Raw genomic sequence first — 19,002 nt, 5'->3', positions numbered from 1 at the left:
ATCAATACTGAGGATAATACTGCTTCCCTGCACTGGTGGTTGCTACCTTGGCTGTAAACTGTATTATCCGAAATCAATAAAGGTAGCCAGTATAAGTCTGACTGAAGGGATAACCATTCCTGACATGATCTCCAGACTCAGATGTAATCCACTCAGCAAGCTCAAGAGCCCCAGTTTTAAGTAATTTGAGCAGTGTTTTAATAAGAGTTTAGAGAGTACTGTGTGTTTAGAGAGTACTGTGAGTACCAAGGCTAAGAGGCAAAGAGCCAGACTAAGAGTAAGCTAATTGTGCTGGTAGGCGTGAATAAAAGGAAGTAGAGGCTATGGCTAAGTGGCTCTCCTCCTAAGCACTGAGCTCAATCAATAGGAATAAAGCTCTATCTGCTAGCGATCCTGAAATTGTTTTTGGAACTTAAGCATGTAAATGGTCATAAAAGTAAAGGCCTGTTCAACCCTGGACTCCAACATGAGGCTAGTACTGAGAGACTTCCATGGGACAAGCTTGAAACTGCACTTTGACAACAGGGACCCTGCTGCCTTTCAAATCCTCCCTTGACAAGTCCATGGTCAATGCTATGCAGAGAGCAGGCCCATGGTGCCCACACGCTCCCAGTACTGCCCACCTGAGGCATCCCCTGTGACACAGTGCCCTCCTTCTATGCCCACACAAGGGCCAGGGGACAAGAACAATGAAAAATAGGGCACATCCAGATCTCAAGCACCCAGAATGAAAGAAAATTAACACAAGAGAATCATGACAGAGGAGCATCTGTACACATTAGCTACTCTGCAATCTAATTATTGCTACATTTTGCTTAACAAAAGCTGGAGAATGACAGCAGAGATGGAGCAAAAAAATCTGAATTTAAATGTTTGTTTTCTACATTTAGACACAACAACTGAGGATTCTGCTGGCTTAATATAGACACATAGGGCCATCTTAGATTCCTGATATATCCAGACATTCATACAGATTTAACAGATATGACCAGTCATACAGATACGACCCAAGATACAGGGGTTGACCAGCCTGGCAGTCACACCACTTAGGATCCTCACAAGATGTTGCAATAGGACACAAAAGAAAGATGCTTGACTCCAGTCAGAAGGCAGCAGAAATCAGAAGGCTTTATTTACAATTCATTCAGCCCTTTTATAACATGCTGCTCTAAGAAGACACGTTATTGGTCCATAGGACTGACACCTCTCCCACTGGCTAAGTAACAGAAATAGCAAACAACACCTGTTGTTATGGGAAAGGAATACTGTTTACACAAGGTTGTTTTGGGAAAAAGAAAACTGTTGAAAAGTTTCCCTTGGGAAGAGCTAGCAATTCTCAGGCTCAGAAAATATTGGGTCCACACTCATGGGCATGAAAATGGCACTCAAGCTCCAATCTCTACTTAGGCAACTAAATTCCCTCTAGTAACACTGACCAGAGAGAACACCAATGCAAGAGAACCATCTCCCATTTTTCCCCACCTTCCAGTTGCTGATGCCACAGCAGTTACACTGCAGGTACACAAGATCAGCCCAAATCCACTACAGACCTTCTGTTTTAAAAGCATTGTGATAAATGTCCATGTACTTTGAAGAAGCCTTTCACTCTCTCCTGATTTAGGGACAGCTGATCTGTCTTGATGTTCAAGAGATGGATTACATTATTTCTTCTTCACAGTTCTTAACCATGATTCTGTGGCTCTGAGCAATGAACTCTGTCTCTTTCCACAAAGGCAGTATACAACAAATACATACTGTAAAGTAGCTATACTCAAAAAGCTTTAGCTGAAAAAAACAAATCAAATCCATTAGAGCAATGTTTTTGCATTTATCCTGTCTTCATCTTCCCTGTTCTTAAAAAAAAAAAAGAAACCACATAAAACCTCACCCCAGCTTCCTTAGATGCACTTGAACTTCAAAACAAGGAAAGATTGATAGAACATTTTAATGTGCTTCTCAAAACATTTTTAGAATGAAGCCCAAGAGAATTATAGGGCTAGAAATAATTGAATTATAGGGCTAGAAATAATTTCTATAGTTCCTTATTTCTTATTTAGAAATAGGAAATCTCAAACATTCTATTCTACCAAATCAAACCAAACAAAAAAAACCAAACCAAACCAAAAACAAAAGAAAAAACCACAAAAACCATCAAAACAAACAAAAACGCCCACAACAACAACAAAAACCAAACAAACACCAAAACAAACAAACAAAAAAAATCACCCAAACCTTCAAGATCACCTTTCAATCACTTAATCACACTACACTTCAAAGCTTTCCAGATATTGGCAGTTCTGGAGTCTGTCTCATGCTGAGGAGAGAAAAAATGCATAAGAAGGAAGAACATATCTACATACTGTAGATCTACAGGTGCCATTGTTACTTCCAAATGAGACCATCACCCAGAGGCAGCAACTCCAGGGCTCTCAAAGAGACAGTGCTGATTTCACAGGCCTCCAGAGAAATAGGCAGGAGTACTTGTAATGAGCAGTTTCAAAAACAACGCTGGAGGTTTGGAAGGCATCTTGGAGAAGCTATTTCAATTTATAAGCTGCTAAGCTTACAAGGTCTGCAGCACCTTCCTAAATTTCACACTGAAGTTGCCTCTGATAGTAAGTCTGAATTTGAGAACAGTAATGTTTTTTGTTGGATGGTACTGAAAGAGATTATTATAGTTTGGACTTTTAATCCTAAAAATGTTTTTGCAAACATGCTAATTTTTTTAAAGACTCACACTTCAGCTGCTCAGCTGACATGAGCAGTCTGACATTCATTTTTCTAACAGTTTTTTTTCCTTGGGATTTCTATTAAAAGCTTTAGATTTTACTTTTTTCAACTACTCCTACTTGACAACATTTAGAAACCACTCTATAAATCACTGTCAGTAGAGAGTTTTGTTACTAGATTGCTTAAGAAAAATGCTGCAGAGTTGAAGTAGGACCGAGATTCTCAGAGGCCAAACTCAGCTTGAAATTGAAGAGCACCTAAATGTATTTAAAGACTCTGACCCTAAACCTCTACAAGGATTCTCCACTGACATTCTCCTACCACTGTTCAACTGGGCGAGGTAGAAACTCTACAAAAAGCTGTCCTGGTCTCCTGTCACTCAAAGACACTGGGAAATTAGAGGTGAGGTAAGAAAAGTGCCTGCTTTGGGGCTATCCAGAGGTTGTCTCTCCTGAGTCCCAAATTATGCCAGGGAGATGACGAAGAAGGTCACCACCTACCCCTCCATAGGCCCTTTCCAAGAGCCCATCTGCTGGTGGTGACCCGGACTGCTTTCACTGTCAAATGTGCCACACACAGCTGGCCACTGTGGTTCACTCGCTGCCATGAAAAGTCATTGCTCTCCAGTTACTGCATTTTAAAACACTGTTTCCAGTAAACAGTTTGCATTTTTAGAAACAGAATCCAATTCCCTTATTTTTTTTCTCCACATTCCCTTTTCCTTTCCTATGGGGATAGGAAGAAAGGGGAGTTCTTGTCAACAGAAATTAAAACTTGTAAATGACCAAGTGCACCTAGTGAACCAGCACTCTTTTTTCCTTGATGGGTCTTTTGTTCATGTTGCAAATTGATTTTGAGGTGACACTAACACTGGGTAATCTAACTCGGGCAGTAATGCAAGGCCCAGTCCTTAAAAAGCTAAGTCCAAGAACAGACAGTGGGAACTGAGGGCAATCAATATTTGGAGGGCTAATCCTATGAAATGTGCAATAAGCAGTTCCCACTTCCCCAGATGAATACAGAAGCTTTAAAACCAGCAAAATAAATCCTTGGTAAGAAGAGGGGGAAAAAAGGAAAGGAAAGGGAAAAAAAAAAGGAAGGAGTAAGTTCCTGCTTTTAGCTAGTGCAATCTCTTTGAGATGAAGTGATTAACGGCAAAGGGAATCCTGCAAGGGCCATACATTCCTGTATATATAAATTTTTGGATCAGAGCCAAGTGATCTGTCACTGTGTTTTACTTAAGATAATTCTTCACGTTTTGCTAATTAGGTACTAACAATTCTTTCAGACGAGCTGTGTAACCCAGGGAAGAATATCAACAGTATGCTTCAAATCAAAGTGTTTACACCAGGAATGATTCATTTTTTCCATGAGGAATGACTTGTGAGACAGGCAGTCTTAGCACTGCCATAAATCTATATGAAAATTAAAACTGTGGAAGAGAATGACAAAGGCAAGTTGCTATCCCCATCTTCCCTGCCTCAGCCCCAACTCTAGAGATGGAATTTACATTAACAAGGGGCTCCAACGACCACTGGAATTAGTGTCTAAGAAACTCAGGATTTTAAATCCTTTTAAGAAACACTGTGATTAAGGTCAGTAACTGCTCTCCTCAACAAAGAAAAGGAGCTAACTCCAGCACTTCTGTCATCTGTCCTAAAGCCTTTTTAAAGAAAAAGTTTAAGAAGTTTTTAAGAACTTAAATGAACAAAAAAAGCATCCCCCTCTTCCTTTGTGAGCTGTGTTTAAATAGTGGTTAAGAAATCCATAACAAAAAAGAAAGAAAAGAAGAATTTCTGTTTTAGGCCTGTGTTTTCCATTTTATCTGTTGGAGGATAGAAGGCTGTAAGCTGAGCATGGGACATGTGAGCATTCACATTCTCAGTTGTTAAATGGTTGAGGGGCTCTCTGGCGGTGCAGAAGGGCTGCCAGCTCCATAGCATGTTTCATTCCAGCTGTTTGAAAAGCTAGTTCACTTGAAACACAACCATTATTCCTACCCACACTCTGCAGGAGAGCAAACTCCCCCTCAATGAGAGATTTATTCCACATTTATGGTAACTATTATTACCAACATTTACAACATCAGCCATTTTATTATAAAAAAATTAAAACAAAAAAAATCCCACAATGCACAAACAGACACATACATATTTACATGTAAAAATGCAAAGCATTCAAGTTGTTTCTAATAACTGAAACTCATGGAAGGGACATACTTTCCACACACAACTGTCTTAAACACTCTTTTTTCTTTTTTGTCATAAAAATATCCGGATGTCTTTCTTCAAAAAAATATGCTCCCTTTCCCTGTGTTACAGGAAGCCTGCCCACACTTTTAAATACAAAGTGGGTATAAATAGAAGCACAAATTAGGCATCTTGAAAAGTCTGTATTTTCCAACCACAGGGAAACAAAGAAATTACTGTGAATGTTTACACATCTGACTATGTTGAATTAAAACATTTTCTATTCATATGCCCAGCAAAACTGGCAAGAAATTAAGAAAGAAAAACAATAGCCTCTCTGGTTCTTTACCTGTTGCTACAGTTTACATTATTCAGCCTTCTTCATATGGACCACTGAAAGTGTCACCCTGAATACAACTGCCACTCTGATGAAAGCATATCTTACATATATAAATGATACAATTACTATGAAAATTTCAGTAAGACTGTCTGCTTTCCTATAAATCTAACTAGACATTTGTCTTTTTAGTTGTCTCTCTGTATCAAAGCTATTAAAGGTAAATAAAAGCACGATGGCTCTTTTTATGACATTAATAGCTGGAGGGACTTTATAAATCAGTGAATACATTATGTACTACTCATTACAGGAGAGGGAAGCAGGTCTGTCCACCTGATACTTTCTGACTTAGATTTCTGCTTTATGATTTTGTTGCTCATTTAAAATTAACTCGTCTCCTGTTTCTTTACTGTCGTATGGTGGGTAACTTCTGGTGTTCTCTCAACTTCTGACATCAATGTTTTTCTAGCTGTCCACACAGCCTAACTAGCTAGCATTAATGGTCACAATACAGACACAGTAGCTTCACTAAATCTTGGTAACTCTTGTCAAAAGGTGAATTTGAGAAAATAAACCAAAATAAACTCATTGCAAACCACTCAGGCACATCCTGACTGACCAGATCTTTTTCTTCTGTCTGAACCTTCAGTAATTTCAGTAACACCTTGAACAAGATTTAAGGGGTGAGCTGGCAGCTGGACAGATGGTCAAAATGGCAATCTACCCCACTAAATTCAGCATAAGGTTTGTTGTTTGAGGGTTGTTTTTGTCCCACATTTAACTTCTCCTCAGCTGTACTGCCTACAAACGGAGAAGCTACTTTGCTTCCACAATAATACTAGTTTGTTTTGTTGCGTTTCTTTCATGCTGGATTTGGCATTTGTTTTAAAACAAATTCCTAGCACCAGAAGCTAGGAATGGTGCTTCCAAGCCCCGAGGTAATACTTGTATGCACTGCTGCTCATGAGTGGCCGTTTGGATTGCACATTCATGCCTCTCTGGCAGGAGTCTGCCGCTGGTGCGCTGCAGCACATGCTCCTCAACAGAGAGATGAGTAACTCTCCCGGAGAGTTGGAGCAGGAGAGGAGCGTGTACAAAAACCAACTGACTACACTGCAAAAGAGCTCAAAAGCTTAAAAGCAAACTTTTTCCCTAAATACCAATCTGAACTATACAGACAACAAGTATTCGTTTTCTCATAATACCTCCATCCATATTAACCATCAGGCTCTTTTTCTTTTTTTTTTTTTAAAGGAGGTTGGTGAGATTTAAGGTTGTGCAAGACATACTTTGATCTGTACCCTGATGAGTGAACATTCCCCTTTGCTGCTAACCCGACTAATGAAGGGATAAAAAATTAGCTTTTATCCCTGGCACTTTCTTTAGCAAAAAAACATGCACTAATCAGCTGTCCTCACTAATCAGTCGTCTGGCTAATGACCTTTTGCCTTAAAACACTAAAATTTCTGAATGACGTTAAGAAAAAAAAAAAAAAAAAAAAAAACCCCACCAAAAACCAATGCAGACTGCTCTCTCTTTGTGGGTATTAAGCCTATCATCTGGAATTGGAGACTGAAAGGTTAAATGGCAAATCTGTATCCTGACTGGGTGATAAATCTATAATCAAAAGGCACAAGCCTTGACACCTCAAGATGTACTTCATTACTACACAACTAAACGATCTTTTTTCTCTTTTTTGGTAAACTAGAAACAGATGAAAAAAATTGCTTAACTCCTTCATACTTTGCCTGTGGAGAAATCCACTCCACATCTGTGTTCAAGTGTCAGTTAATTTCTTATTTTTTTATTAATGCCTGCACAGGAATTTAGAAGTTGAAACCATTTACCTTTAGTTCTCCCCCTAACAACTTCAGGGAACTATAGATGGGAAAGAAAATGGCAAACCCACTCCATCAAGCCTGCATTCTCAAACACACTCATGAGTGTCTAAAAAAACCCTCCAAAACAAAACAAAGAGTCCCAAAGCACAAAAATAAGCCTTCCAATTCCCCAAATTCTCAGTGTACAGGGCACAGTCCTTCTTCCTCTCAATAACATAGTTTAACATTGTTTTAAAAGGGGGATTTTTAAGGCCTGTTTCATTTTCCTTCTCTGCTTTCTATAATGAGACCCATTTTTCTTCATGTGTTAAGGAGGTGGAGCAAAACACAACCCTGGATGGCCGAGAAGGATTAGCAACAGATGAGATGTCCTGTGGAAGTCGCTTTGCAGAGGCCCGCAATAATTTCTAGCTGCAGTGCAACTGCACCCTGGCTTTTAACTTCAGGGAAAAAGGAGATTGCATTTACCATAAAAACCACTCCCTCTAGATAAAGCAGCTCTCCCTGGGGACGATGCAAAGTGACAAAATCACATTGAATTTGACAGCTTTCTATCTCTGCATCCCCAAATGAGCCAGCAATCTATACTCACGGTAATGAGGGTCCATGTAACCATTTCGGGGGTCCATGGTAAAGAGCGTCCCGCGGTAAGGTACGGAAGGTTCGGGAAGGTGTGATATAGATCCATGGATCTCCTTCTTGATTAATGAGGCCCTTTCCTCACTCGACGTGGAAGGCTCTTCACTGATCTTGCCAAGGCCTTGCCCACCCTGCGGCTGCATTGTGATCGCGTTCCTTCTCTCTCTGTGATAGGTCTGCCCAGGACTTTCATCCTCTGTAAAAAAATGAGAGAGAAGAAAGAGAGAAGGGAAGAAAAAAGAGAGACAGACACTTTTAGCCCATTTATAGCAAATACAATAAAGAAAACTTCTCCCCCCGCTGCCCTCCTCCTCCTCCTGGTGTAAGTTTGTGACAGGAGGTGCCTGTGTGGCTGTGAGGGATGGTCTGGGGATGCTTGCCCATTCAGAGCTGGCAGCAGCGGAGCAGTAGATCATCGTCACCCATGCACTGATGCTCCTACCAGCGGGGCTATCAATTGTGCAGGAACAGACAGAGGCTTGCTGTTTCCCTGACTTCGGGACAAGGAGGATGGGAGCTCCCTGATGGGGAGTCAAGAAATGATTTGTCACACAGAGGAGATGATGAACCCCACCAGCTGGGCCTAAATCATGCCCAGTCACCCACCACAGCTCTGCAGCCCAGCTTCAGGTCCCTGGGTTTTGCCTGTGTGAAGGGCTGAAACCTTGCAGGGAGGTTGGCAGTGATCAGAACCAAGGTGGGCAACAACAAAATGGGTGCAACTGCTTAAGATACACGACCAGCAGCGTCAGGCAGGCACAAACAAGGCCACCTGCTCTGACAGTATCACCACACTGCGTGCCTGCGCAGGATGGCTGAGTACTCCCCCTACTTCTTTTTCCCATATCCACACAAACAAAGCCACAAAGTCTTAATGAAAAAGGGGGAAGAAAAAGCAGGGGGAAAAAATAGTAACTAAGTGGGTCAAACCCAAGCCCTAGTCTAGAATAAGCCTCTAGGCCTGTGGTAGCACTGGTAAGGGGAAAAGAGCCTCCTGACCACGGCTCTACCAGCCTTCCTTGCAGACAGCTCCAGGAATAGGTGCTACAACAACTCGCTGCTCCCACATGAATTTTAACCTCTAGTCGCTCTAAGGACTATACACACCCTTCAAAAACCAGACAAAATGGTTCTGCTCCTCAAAATCAAGATGCCTAATGTTCCTAAGTACATTTCACACATTCCACGTGGCAGAGAGGCTTTGCTAGGTACAAAAGTCTGTAATGTAAGCACTCTTCTTCAGTTCCATCATTGGTTTAAAATAGAGATGTTTCTTTAAACAAGCATGATTGCTTGCTGGCTGTAATCCTTGGCCAAAACCAATGCTCCAGGTACAGCCTTGTTCCATCAACCACGCTGCACAAGCAAGTGCACACCAATACATCTTGAAGACGTACTGATAAAGACTCTTCATTTCAAACTTGCTCTGCAGTTCTAGAAGTACACAAGGAATCTCAAATTATTAAATCCTAGGCATAAAATGGTAACTAGAAAAGGAAATGGAAACATCCTTAGGAAATAAAACTAAAATGCTCTTACATGCAGCCCACATGCAAGTAAGAATGACTGACACCAGCACTGAGATTGCACTTCAGTTGTCAGAGATTTGAGGTCAGGGCTAAGTTTTCACTTGTACCTTTCCCTGGTGTACTTGCTCACACAGCAAAAGCAGCAGACAGCAATTCACCAGGTGACTACTTTCAGCAACCCTGACACCAGTGCAACTTAACCTATGAGCCTTTATATGAATTAGATTAGAAACAGGTTTTGTACATAGAGATACTTGGCCATTATATGTTTAAACTAGCTACACCACTGCTTTGAATGAAATGCTAACCAGTTTTTTCCCTATCCCCTCTCCCCGCAAGTAGCAACAACACAAAAACTCAGCAGCATAGCCTATTGAGCATCTAATTACTTTTCTATCTCCAAGTATTGAAGCAATCAGGGTTTGCTGACTTATCAGCATCTTCCAGGGATGGAATTCTTTTTACAGCCAGTAATTCTACATACAGAGCTTTTCCAGGGTTTGGTCTGAGGAGAAAGAGTTAATGGAAATAGACAACAACATTACAGAGTTTAAACCCTTTGCCCTTTTCTACTTTTTATTAATATGCACAGGCACTGGTCCCTGCTCTGGATTAGCAGGGTTTAAGGTTTCAACTTTTTTACACTGAAGCTGATTTTAGTTAGAGAACTGCAAATTGGGGACTAAAACTTTAAAACTTATATGAGGTTTTTAGAAACCCGCTTGTATAACTTAAAAAAAAAAACAACATAAATCACCCCAAAGATATATTTTCCATCAGGTTTCTCTTCAGCCAGAGTCTTTAATGTTAAATTTCAACCTAGAGTGAACTTTCACTGATGAGATGTAAACTCCTATAAAAATAGGGTATTACACTCCATTCAAAATTCTGACAGACTCTTAAATAGAGCAGGCTAACCAGTGCTACAGCAGTTCGGAAAGAAGAACGCTAGAGTGATTTGTGGGGCTGCATAATCACTCAGATGATCAGATAGGTTTTCAGTTCTTTTACTCTTCCATATAAAGATAATATTTGTTAAAACTGCCATGCTGGGATACACCAAGAAGCTGACATCTGACTGCAGGCTCCACTTTCATAGTTTTCTTCTCAAAACATGCATGTGTCATGAATCAAGGTACTAGTGACTGTCATGGAAAAGGCTGATTTTCCTAATTGCTGAATGAAATTCAAAACCTACTTTCAGTAACTTAGAAACTAAAGGAAAAATACGGCTTGTTTTAATAAGCTTTTCCCTTTTTTGGCTACTTGAGAAAAAAAAATACTATTTTTCCTTCTGCATTAACGATCTCTCTCCCCATGATGAAGTTATTGCCATTTGCCATTACAAGTCAAAAGTGTCTGTATGTTTTCTGCCACACAAAAATTGCGCCAGAAGTATTTAACTAAACATGGCATTTTTGCAATAATAAGGCTTATTAATCTGCCAAACAGCTCACTAAACAAAGAGTTCACACCACTGGGTTGCTTGTGGTAGGGGGCAGATGAGAAATTTGACAGCACCCACGCTCCAGGACACTAAGAGCCAAGTAGTTTGCAGGAGCTCCCCCAGCGCCGAGCGGGAAACTCCTCTTGCAGTACAGCTGCCGACTCTCACGGCAGGCGAGCCACTCCAGCGTCCCAAAAGGGGAAAGCTGTCTAATCCTGTTCTGGTTCAACTGAAGCGTTCAATAAAGTTTCAAGAGTAAGTGCGGGCAAGGCGTGCCAGGCCAAATTATTGACAGAAACACACTGTCCACCATGGCAACAAGTGGGATTCTAAAGCAAAAATGTAAGCAAACAGCCCACTTCCCCAGCAGCATCTGCTACAGGGGTTTTACAGCCAAATAAGCAAGGACTGTTCTGTTACTGCTCTGCTCACGTTTTAGAAGCGGCCAGCTTTAGGGTCAAAAAGAAACATCTGATTTATTAAAATGTTGCAAAGAGACAAATGCCAAAGTGAAAGATGAAGTTGGTAGCAACCCACCAACTCCAGTATAATTCCTCTCACCTTTTGCCAGTGTAAGAGTGAAGGGTTAAATAAGAAAAAAGCAATCATGCCCAAGAGCAATCTGCATAAGCTTCTCTTTCTTCACATAGCCCCTTTCTCTGACTTAACAAGCCAATAGCCAGAGACACATGTTAGAAGTGCCCAGTCTTGAATGATCACATTAATCCAGCATTCTCACATCCACTGAGAAATACCTGATTTAGTCCTGCTATTTTGATCAGAAGCCAATTTTATTAGAAGTGCTGAGCACCTCACTTAATGGAGCACCTGTCACTCTATCAAAAAGCTTTCTCAAAAAACTCACACTGGACAGCATGCCTGAATAAACACACTTTTAATTGCACAGCTAATTTACTCAGAAAGTTTCAAAAAAATCAGCACAAGCCAAAACCTAAGCAAAAATCCTTTAAACTTTCTTAACCTGTTGAACTTTTTTTCCTTACTTTACCATAGACCAAGACACAGTAGAAGCTATTTTTCTGTAAAACACCTGAAGTCAGCAAGTGGAAAAAAAAAGTTGAAATCTACTGACAGAGCACACTAGAAGTCAATCCCAACACACTTCAGAGACACCCCTGCTTAAACAAGACAACACCAGCCCAGTTAAATCTCTTTATATATTAAGTTTCATCACCATATTTCTGCCTGCAACTTCCAGAGAGCATTACTATCTCATGAGAGATCTGACAGCACTTCAGCTGAGTAAGAGAAAAAACAAGGTACTTACAACTCAGTCCAAGAGACCCCGGCTGATGTTCCCTCTAGGCTCTTCTCTTGACCAAAATTCTCTGGCTACCAGGACATGGACATTCCTCCCTCTTTTCCTCTCTCGCCTTTCTCCCCCCCCCCCCCCCCCCCCCCAACCCCCCCCACCCGGCCGCCCTCTCCCTCCCTCTCTCTCAGAGGCAGTGCTTCTCCCATTAGAGGAATTAAAAGTGGTTGGTGCCATGCTAAATTTAACAAGCTCATTAGTATTCTTCCTGTGTGCTTCCTAGTGAACTCTCCCTATTCAAGCAGCTCTCTCTAGCTGAGGGGTCAGGCGGCTAATCATTAAATCAAACTAATGTCACCCTATCACAATCAGCCTAAGAGAAGGAGGGTTTATTATTTCAGTTTATGCTAAATAAATGGTTTTACAAATGGTCTCCAAGCAAGGTCAACAGCAGCTTCAATTACAAGACAAACTTAACAAGAGTTGCTATAAACCAAGTGCTCCATACTGACCTAAGCACAAGCTCGGCTCTGCATATTGCCACTAGCAGGATTGTACAGGAATGCATATTGTAAAATAAAGGAAAGGGTAATCTTTTCTTTGCCAGAATTTGTGACTGCACAGAGACTGCTCATTCACCTCTCCCCAACCAGAATGCTGCTCAGCTCAATTCACCCCACACAAAGGCTGAAGACCAGACCTCAATGGACCGAGTGAAACATGTTCAAAACTAGGCTCTCTATTGTGACTGAATTTCTTAACATCTTTTCAAAAAGCGGAGAATGCCTTGAGGCTAAAGGAAGAAACAGGCTAATGGTGAATTGGGAATACTGAGCAAATTTCAGAGCCCTTTCCTCCTAGCTTTTGAGGTTGAAAGCAAGCTCTTTCCTTTCAAGTTTCAAAGTCCTTTTTCCTCCCGCAGTGTCACAGAAGGATTTGAAAAGAAGGTAATTGTGCTCACAGTCCCCCTGATCAGAGCTTACGTCCTATTTCTGGTATTTCAGAATACTTCTTGTAATAATGGTGCATATAGCTCAATCCCTTAACCGTCCTGCACTCTGCAATTGCTCATTAAATGAACAATTGCTGGTATAAAATGCCTTTTATGTTCAAGGTCTGGATATAAGATAAGCATTCTAGTACCCTAAATTTGGTTTACTAAGGAAACTCTCCATCATTAAATTACAAAACTGAAGTCAGAATATCAGTCTTTCCCAGAAAAGTGGCATTTTAGATGCTGTGAGCCAGAAGGAAGGGGGAAGGTGGAATGTAAGAAAGATTGACTACCTAGATTCTTAACAGAACAGGTACTTAAGTAAGAAAGCAATTTCCTTCCCATTTAAGAATGTCTAAGTTTTTGACACCTGATATTTTCTTCCTTGAAATGATGCAATAGAGCAATTGCCAGGTTCATTAGGACACCTGTACCTTCACCTTCGTGCACACACACACTTTTCACTACTCTCTGACCACCTTAAGAGCAAGGCAACAGATCTGTAGGAGGAAACAGATCTGTAGGACTGTGTCTGCCTTTAAAAACAGTGTATGTTGTAAGCAAAATTTTGTTTAGGGTGAGTACAATAGTTAAAACTGGACACCCTTGGTCCCAAGTTTGTTATTTTGCTGCATTTGGAGCAACTGCACAAGAAGCACTCTGGAAACACTAACACAGATATGAAGGACAATGCTCATAATTGGTCTTAAAAATAGACTCCAATCACATGAGAGGCTACAAAATCTGCTACATAACAATACTGTACTCACTTTATTTGCAATGCTTAAGCACACCTTATACAAGACTTTTGTGCTTGTAAATAATATGCATTATCTGAGCTTACCACTGAAAATGTATAGTTTTCTATTCCCACCTGCAATGTATTTTTAGCTTAGTTATTTTTTCTTTATCCTATGCATAGTATTTTCCAATAACTGATTTGTGATCTTAGGAATACGAATACACAGTCCCTTTGTGGTTTTGTTTGTTTGTTTTGAAGAACATGTATTCTTTTGTTGTCAACTTTAGCTTTCACAGGAAGAAAAAGGATTTATCAACAAAGGAAAGAGGGGACCCAATCCCTACAATGCCTACCAAATACTCCATGCATATTCCCTCATTTTCCTCAAATGATACATACATTCATTTTTTGCTGCATCTACTGCACATCTTTTTTCAGTTCCTTTTTTGACAGTACAGAGGAGGGCAGAACACAGTGCACTGACACAGTGCTAATGATTTTGGAAACAGAGCCTGATCATGCACACCTCTGGGTCAGTGGCAGAGTTCCTACTGACCTGGACAAGACAAAATTGAGCCTGTATAGAGTTCACACCGCTCCAACACTAAACCAGCAACTCATTGTTATCAAGAGAACATCGCTCATAGCATTTTCCAAATGTGTGAGTAACTCTTCCCTAAGACTGATGGGGAACCCAAGAATGGCACGAAGCAGCTTAAAAAACTCAGGTAAAATTTCCAGACTCCTAAATCAGAGAGAGCCTTGTTAGTAGCAAAGTCTCTATCACAATTTATCTCAATCCAGATGACTTTACAGTGCTTGTTACCTTCCCAACCACTCCCAACTAAAACCAATTGGCCAAATGTAGCTGAACAAACTTACAGGAAATTATGTAAAATAAAACCACCTTTAAAATTTCATACAAGCAAACACCTGCTGTATTTAACTGAGAGTCTGCATCTACTAATCCCTGCATCAGATCTATAGGGAAGTGCTAAAAATCTCATAGAAGCTGAAAAAATCCTACCTAGGAAACACAAGAGGTAGCTGCAAACACAGCTACCTACACACAGAAAGCTGTGGAAACTTCCTTGTCAGTCCCAAGACTCAGCCTCAGATGGTGGACAAAGAGGGCAGGAGGCAGGGCTGGGCTGCCTTAGACATGATTCTACATCTCACTGATCATGCAGGACGTGAAAAAAAAAAAAAAAGAGTAACATTTGGGCTTATGCCTGAAGTTACTGACCTGACGCTTGAGCCAATCCAGTCTCTTCAGTGACTTCGGAACAAGCTGCCCAAGTTGCTTGCTGTGAGCCAGACTCCCACAGTATCCTTCCGGCCAAGTTTGCCTCGAGCAGCCCAGCTGAACCACCAAGCCAAGACATGGAGCTTGAACCCATGCAATGCCCAGCCACAGCCCCAACCTGCAAGGCTGAGAGTCTCTGGGAAGCTAATGGAGGGACTAATTCTCAGCAACTTGCATGGTCAGTCTCCAAAGAAGTGAGAGCCTCACCTCCGAACAAACCCTCTCCCAGCCCATTTCCACACAGGCTTTAAAATAAAAAAACCAAACAATTTAAATCAAAACAGCTGAAAACCATTTTCTCCTTTCCCAAGTTCAGGGCTACATGTTTCTCTCATGGCAGACAGTGGACTATTGCAGTGATACTTAACGCTGATGGTTGAGTGCAGCCCCCAGCACTCTGGTTTAGGTGTTAGTGATGGCATTGACTGTGGCAGGAAAAACACTAAACCCTGCATCTAGATACCAAGCAGGTGGCAAGATTTTAAATTTACCTTTGTGGGGCTTACAAGGCCCAGATTTTGCTTGCTTTACTCATATTGAAATTCTGGGGATTCAGTGAAACTGCTTCTGCAAGCAGAGCAAGAGGGATTCATGTCCAGCATCAAAAATCGTCCAACCACTGGACACAACAAATAGTCTGTCTGGAAAATGCAGTGAAGATGTTGGTTAGTACGTGGAAATGCTGCATCATTAGCTTGATGAGAAAGGGGGTCTTAGTAGTACCGGTGCTTTGTAGAAAAAAAAGCAAGCCGTAATGCAGAAGACATTTGGAGGCAGAATTAATTGGAAAAATTAACACATAGCCTGTCATTTCTCCTTTTAAATTTGCAGAACTAGAAGGCAGTCAAAAGCATTTCCCTTTCTTGGTATAATAAATTTTATGTTTGGATTTTGCAACTTGAGGACTGGGAAACACAAATGAGAAAAAATAATTTCTTTCAAGAACAAACTTACTTTTTCATTTCCCCTTTCAAAAAACTGTTCTACCTTGCAAAATTCAGCAAAGACCGCAAATTACTGTGCAACAGACTCAGCAGACTAGAACATTTGCTCAAGATTTGCTGATCAGGGCTAAAACTCAAGCTTTGCACTTTCAGAATATCTCCAGATCATTGCTCTTCTCCAACATCGAGACTGTTCAAAGACCCCAGAGAGTCAAATATAACTAAAAGACAACAACAGACGTCAGGATCTGACCTTTGGCAACTATTTCTCATAAGGAAAAAGCTCCTCAGCCTATTGTAAAACTCTCAAAAGGATCCTGATTTAAAAACATTATGAAGTTCCTTCCATTAGCCAGTTATTAGACTGTTAGTCATTGCTTACTTTGAGCGGCTAATTAGTTACATCAAAGACACTACAATAAATTCCCAGGAGGGTTTTAGGGGGATATATTTCTCAACCATCTAATAGCACATTTATGCCTATCGGTGGGTAACTGCCTCATTTTACTCAAACACTGGGGGACATATTCTGTGCTGTCACTTTCTACCAAGCCAGCAGCAAGACCAGGCCTTAAAGCCATTTGAAGCCTGATATAAATTTGATTAGCCATGCTTAAAAGCCACAGAAGAGTGAAAGAGGAGTTATAAACCCTTTGGTGCACCATCTTCTTTTGCAGCATCTATAGCACAGACACGTTAACCTCCAGAGAATTAAAAAAAACAGTTATTTATAGTGTTGCATACAAACAGAATTATATTCCTTCCCTTTCTCCTTGGGTGGGTTCAAACTGCTAAATGGAATCATTAGCAAATCACTAAGTGGTTTGCAACAACCCAGGCAACCCTTCAGTTTAGGTGGCAGATATCACCTATTGAGTTGCGAAATTTACTTATTGCTGCATCCTTTTGCACAGTTGCAGTAAGACTTTTGTTTCCATTATATCCCTGTACTTCTGGTCTCTGAAAAATAACAGTCATTTAAAAATATGTTATGGGTTACTCTGCCCTGATTTACAGTGGCTGAAATCTCCTGACAATGATTTCACCCAAGTTTTCTAAGGGCAGAATTTGAATGCCATATGCATTTCTCTGTGCAGATGTGTATGTACTTCTGCATACAAAAGTGTGGTCACAGGCATCCACCAATTCAGCTCCACCTAACATTCCCTAAAATCCAACCAATTGCTGATGCGTGATACATGATGTCTGCAAATAAGTGTCCACACAGGCAACCTGGATACCTGAATGTAGAAATGAGACTTCTCACAGTCCTCATCAGTAGTCTAAATAATTCAAATGAATGCTGCAAAACAGTCATAAGGTCTACAGCAAAGGATGTTTTTAAACAAAGGAAAACTCTCAAGCCATGCACCCCAAGCGATTTGATGCTTTGAATGATCTTCTGGACGTTAGTGAACTAGTTTAGAACAGCAGAGCTACTAGTCCACAGATATTGTAAAATATTTCTTTTATCAACACTGCTTCTCTACCAGGAATATATTCTGAAGGCCCCATAGTGGCACCATCTGTTTACTTCTAAAGTTAAAGCTCAGGAGCTTTCTTCCCTGCCTGGAGATACTGACTGCAAAACAAAAAACTCTCCTTAAGCCTCAAGAAGATCTCAACCTTCCCAAAGACCAATCTGTTTTTTTTTCTCCCCTCTGCTCATTTTCTCTTCAGTTTTCTCCACTAAAAAGGATGTACAAGTTCTGGCGGAGGTGCATGCTGCCATACTCTTATAGCTCCTGCCTTCACATTCCAGTCATCAAAAAATACTCCTAACAGACACAGCAAGCTGCATCCTGGATCCCAGGATGGGTGCATGTGAGTGGGCAAGGAAGGATGGGGACTGGAGAGCCTGGAAGGTAAGGACACAGCAAATTCTTCATACCATGAATTCCCCTCACCTAGGGGATGGAATTCTCTCAAAAGCTTTAGATCTTTGGACGTGTGGAGTTGGAGAATTAAGGCAACTGACTACCACTCACTAGCTTACTTGTCAGTGCCTCTTTCCTCCATTTGTCACTTCCACTGCACACTTCTGGCCAGGCTTTCCAGCCTCTGGTAGGGTCTGCCAGCCCTGCCTGCTACATTTGAGAAGAAGCAAGAAAGACACACCAGCTTTTTCCACCTTCTCAACACAACCCCACAGGGGGGAGGAACTGAATGCCAACCAGACCACTTTATGGATGAAAACAAGTTGATGGGTAATGTTTTCTGCTGAGTTTCAGGCATGAGCAAAACTGGTTTTGAGACTTCGCTTTTTTAATTATTTATGCATTTGTTTTTCTAACCTTTATGCTGGGTAACAGATTTTAAAAGACAGCGGAATATTGGCCTCAAGCTTTTACTGATCAACTGCATACATGTACTTAAGTGCTTATAACTGCCTTGAGCAATATTGTATATTTCCATTTATCAAAATGCAATGGGCACCTGAAATCATAAAGACAGCCAACTTAGAAAAACACCCCTATGTTCACAAAGAAAATGGCACAACAATTTAAAACGGCACTCTCCTCCCACTACAGTAGCCATGTGAGCTCAAAAAGGGCATTCTTAAATTGTTAATCAGATTTTTCCGGCTTCATCTATGCACAATCTGGCAGAAGGTGATTTCAATGTTTCCATATTATTTTTTTCATTTGCATTCCTGGCTATGTACATTCTCAGGCAACATCCATTTCAAAGAAAAATAACAAAGTTTCATCCCTCAAAAACATAAAATAAGCAGGATTTGTATGGAAGGAAGGCTGGGGAAGGGAAAGCAAATCACCTGCTAAGTTCATTTGGCTATATATAAAGCAAAAGAGAAAAAAAATCACTGTGCAATGCCCAGCAGTATAATCAGTTCTGTTATTTCCGTGTGCTGCAGAGGAATGCAAAATTGTAACCAGTGCAACATTGTCTTCTTCACTCACCAAATGAGTAACATACTGATAACTGATTTCATAAGAGGAAAATAGATTTTATACAGCAAATAAGCAGAGTGTGATTGAAGGATTCGAGGTCCATTTGATTTATACAGAAA

The 19,002-nt window shown here is 40.8% G+C and overlaps 1 protein-coding gene across 1 annotated transcript in view; it reads right to left on the bottom strand.

Annotated features, from left to right (window-relative positions):
* Positions 1 to 19,002, bottom strand: part of GLI3 (GLI family zinc finger 3) — a 207,568-nt gene that overhangs the window by 134,346 nt on the left and 54,220 nt on the right. The window contains exon 3 of the mRNA XM_066190814.1: positions 7,690 to 7,932. Within this exon, the coding sequence (XP_066046911.1) occupies positions 7,690 to 7,932 (243 nt within the window). The remainder of the gene's footprint in view (positions 1 to 7,689; positions 7,933 to 19,002) is intronic.

The sequence above is a fragment of the Chamaea fasciata genome, unplaced genomic scaffold (genome assembly GCF_029207755.1).
Source record: "Chamaea fasciata isolate MVZ Bird 193981 ecotype frontalis unplaced genomic scaffold, bChaFas1.0.hap1 SCAF_1, whole genome shotgun sequence".
Classification (NCBI taxonomy): domain Eukaryota; kingdom Metazoa; phylum Chordata; class Aves; order Passeriformes; family Sylviidae; genus Chamaea; species Chamaea fasciata.
The sequence above is the reverse complement of the archived record's forward strand: the minus strand, read 5'-3'. Positions and strand labels throughout refer to the sequence as shown.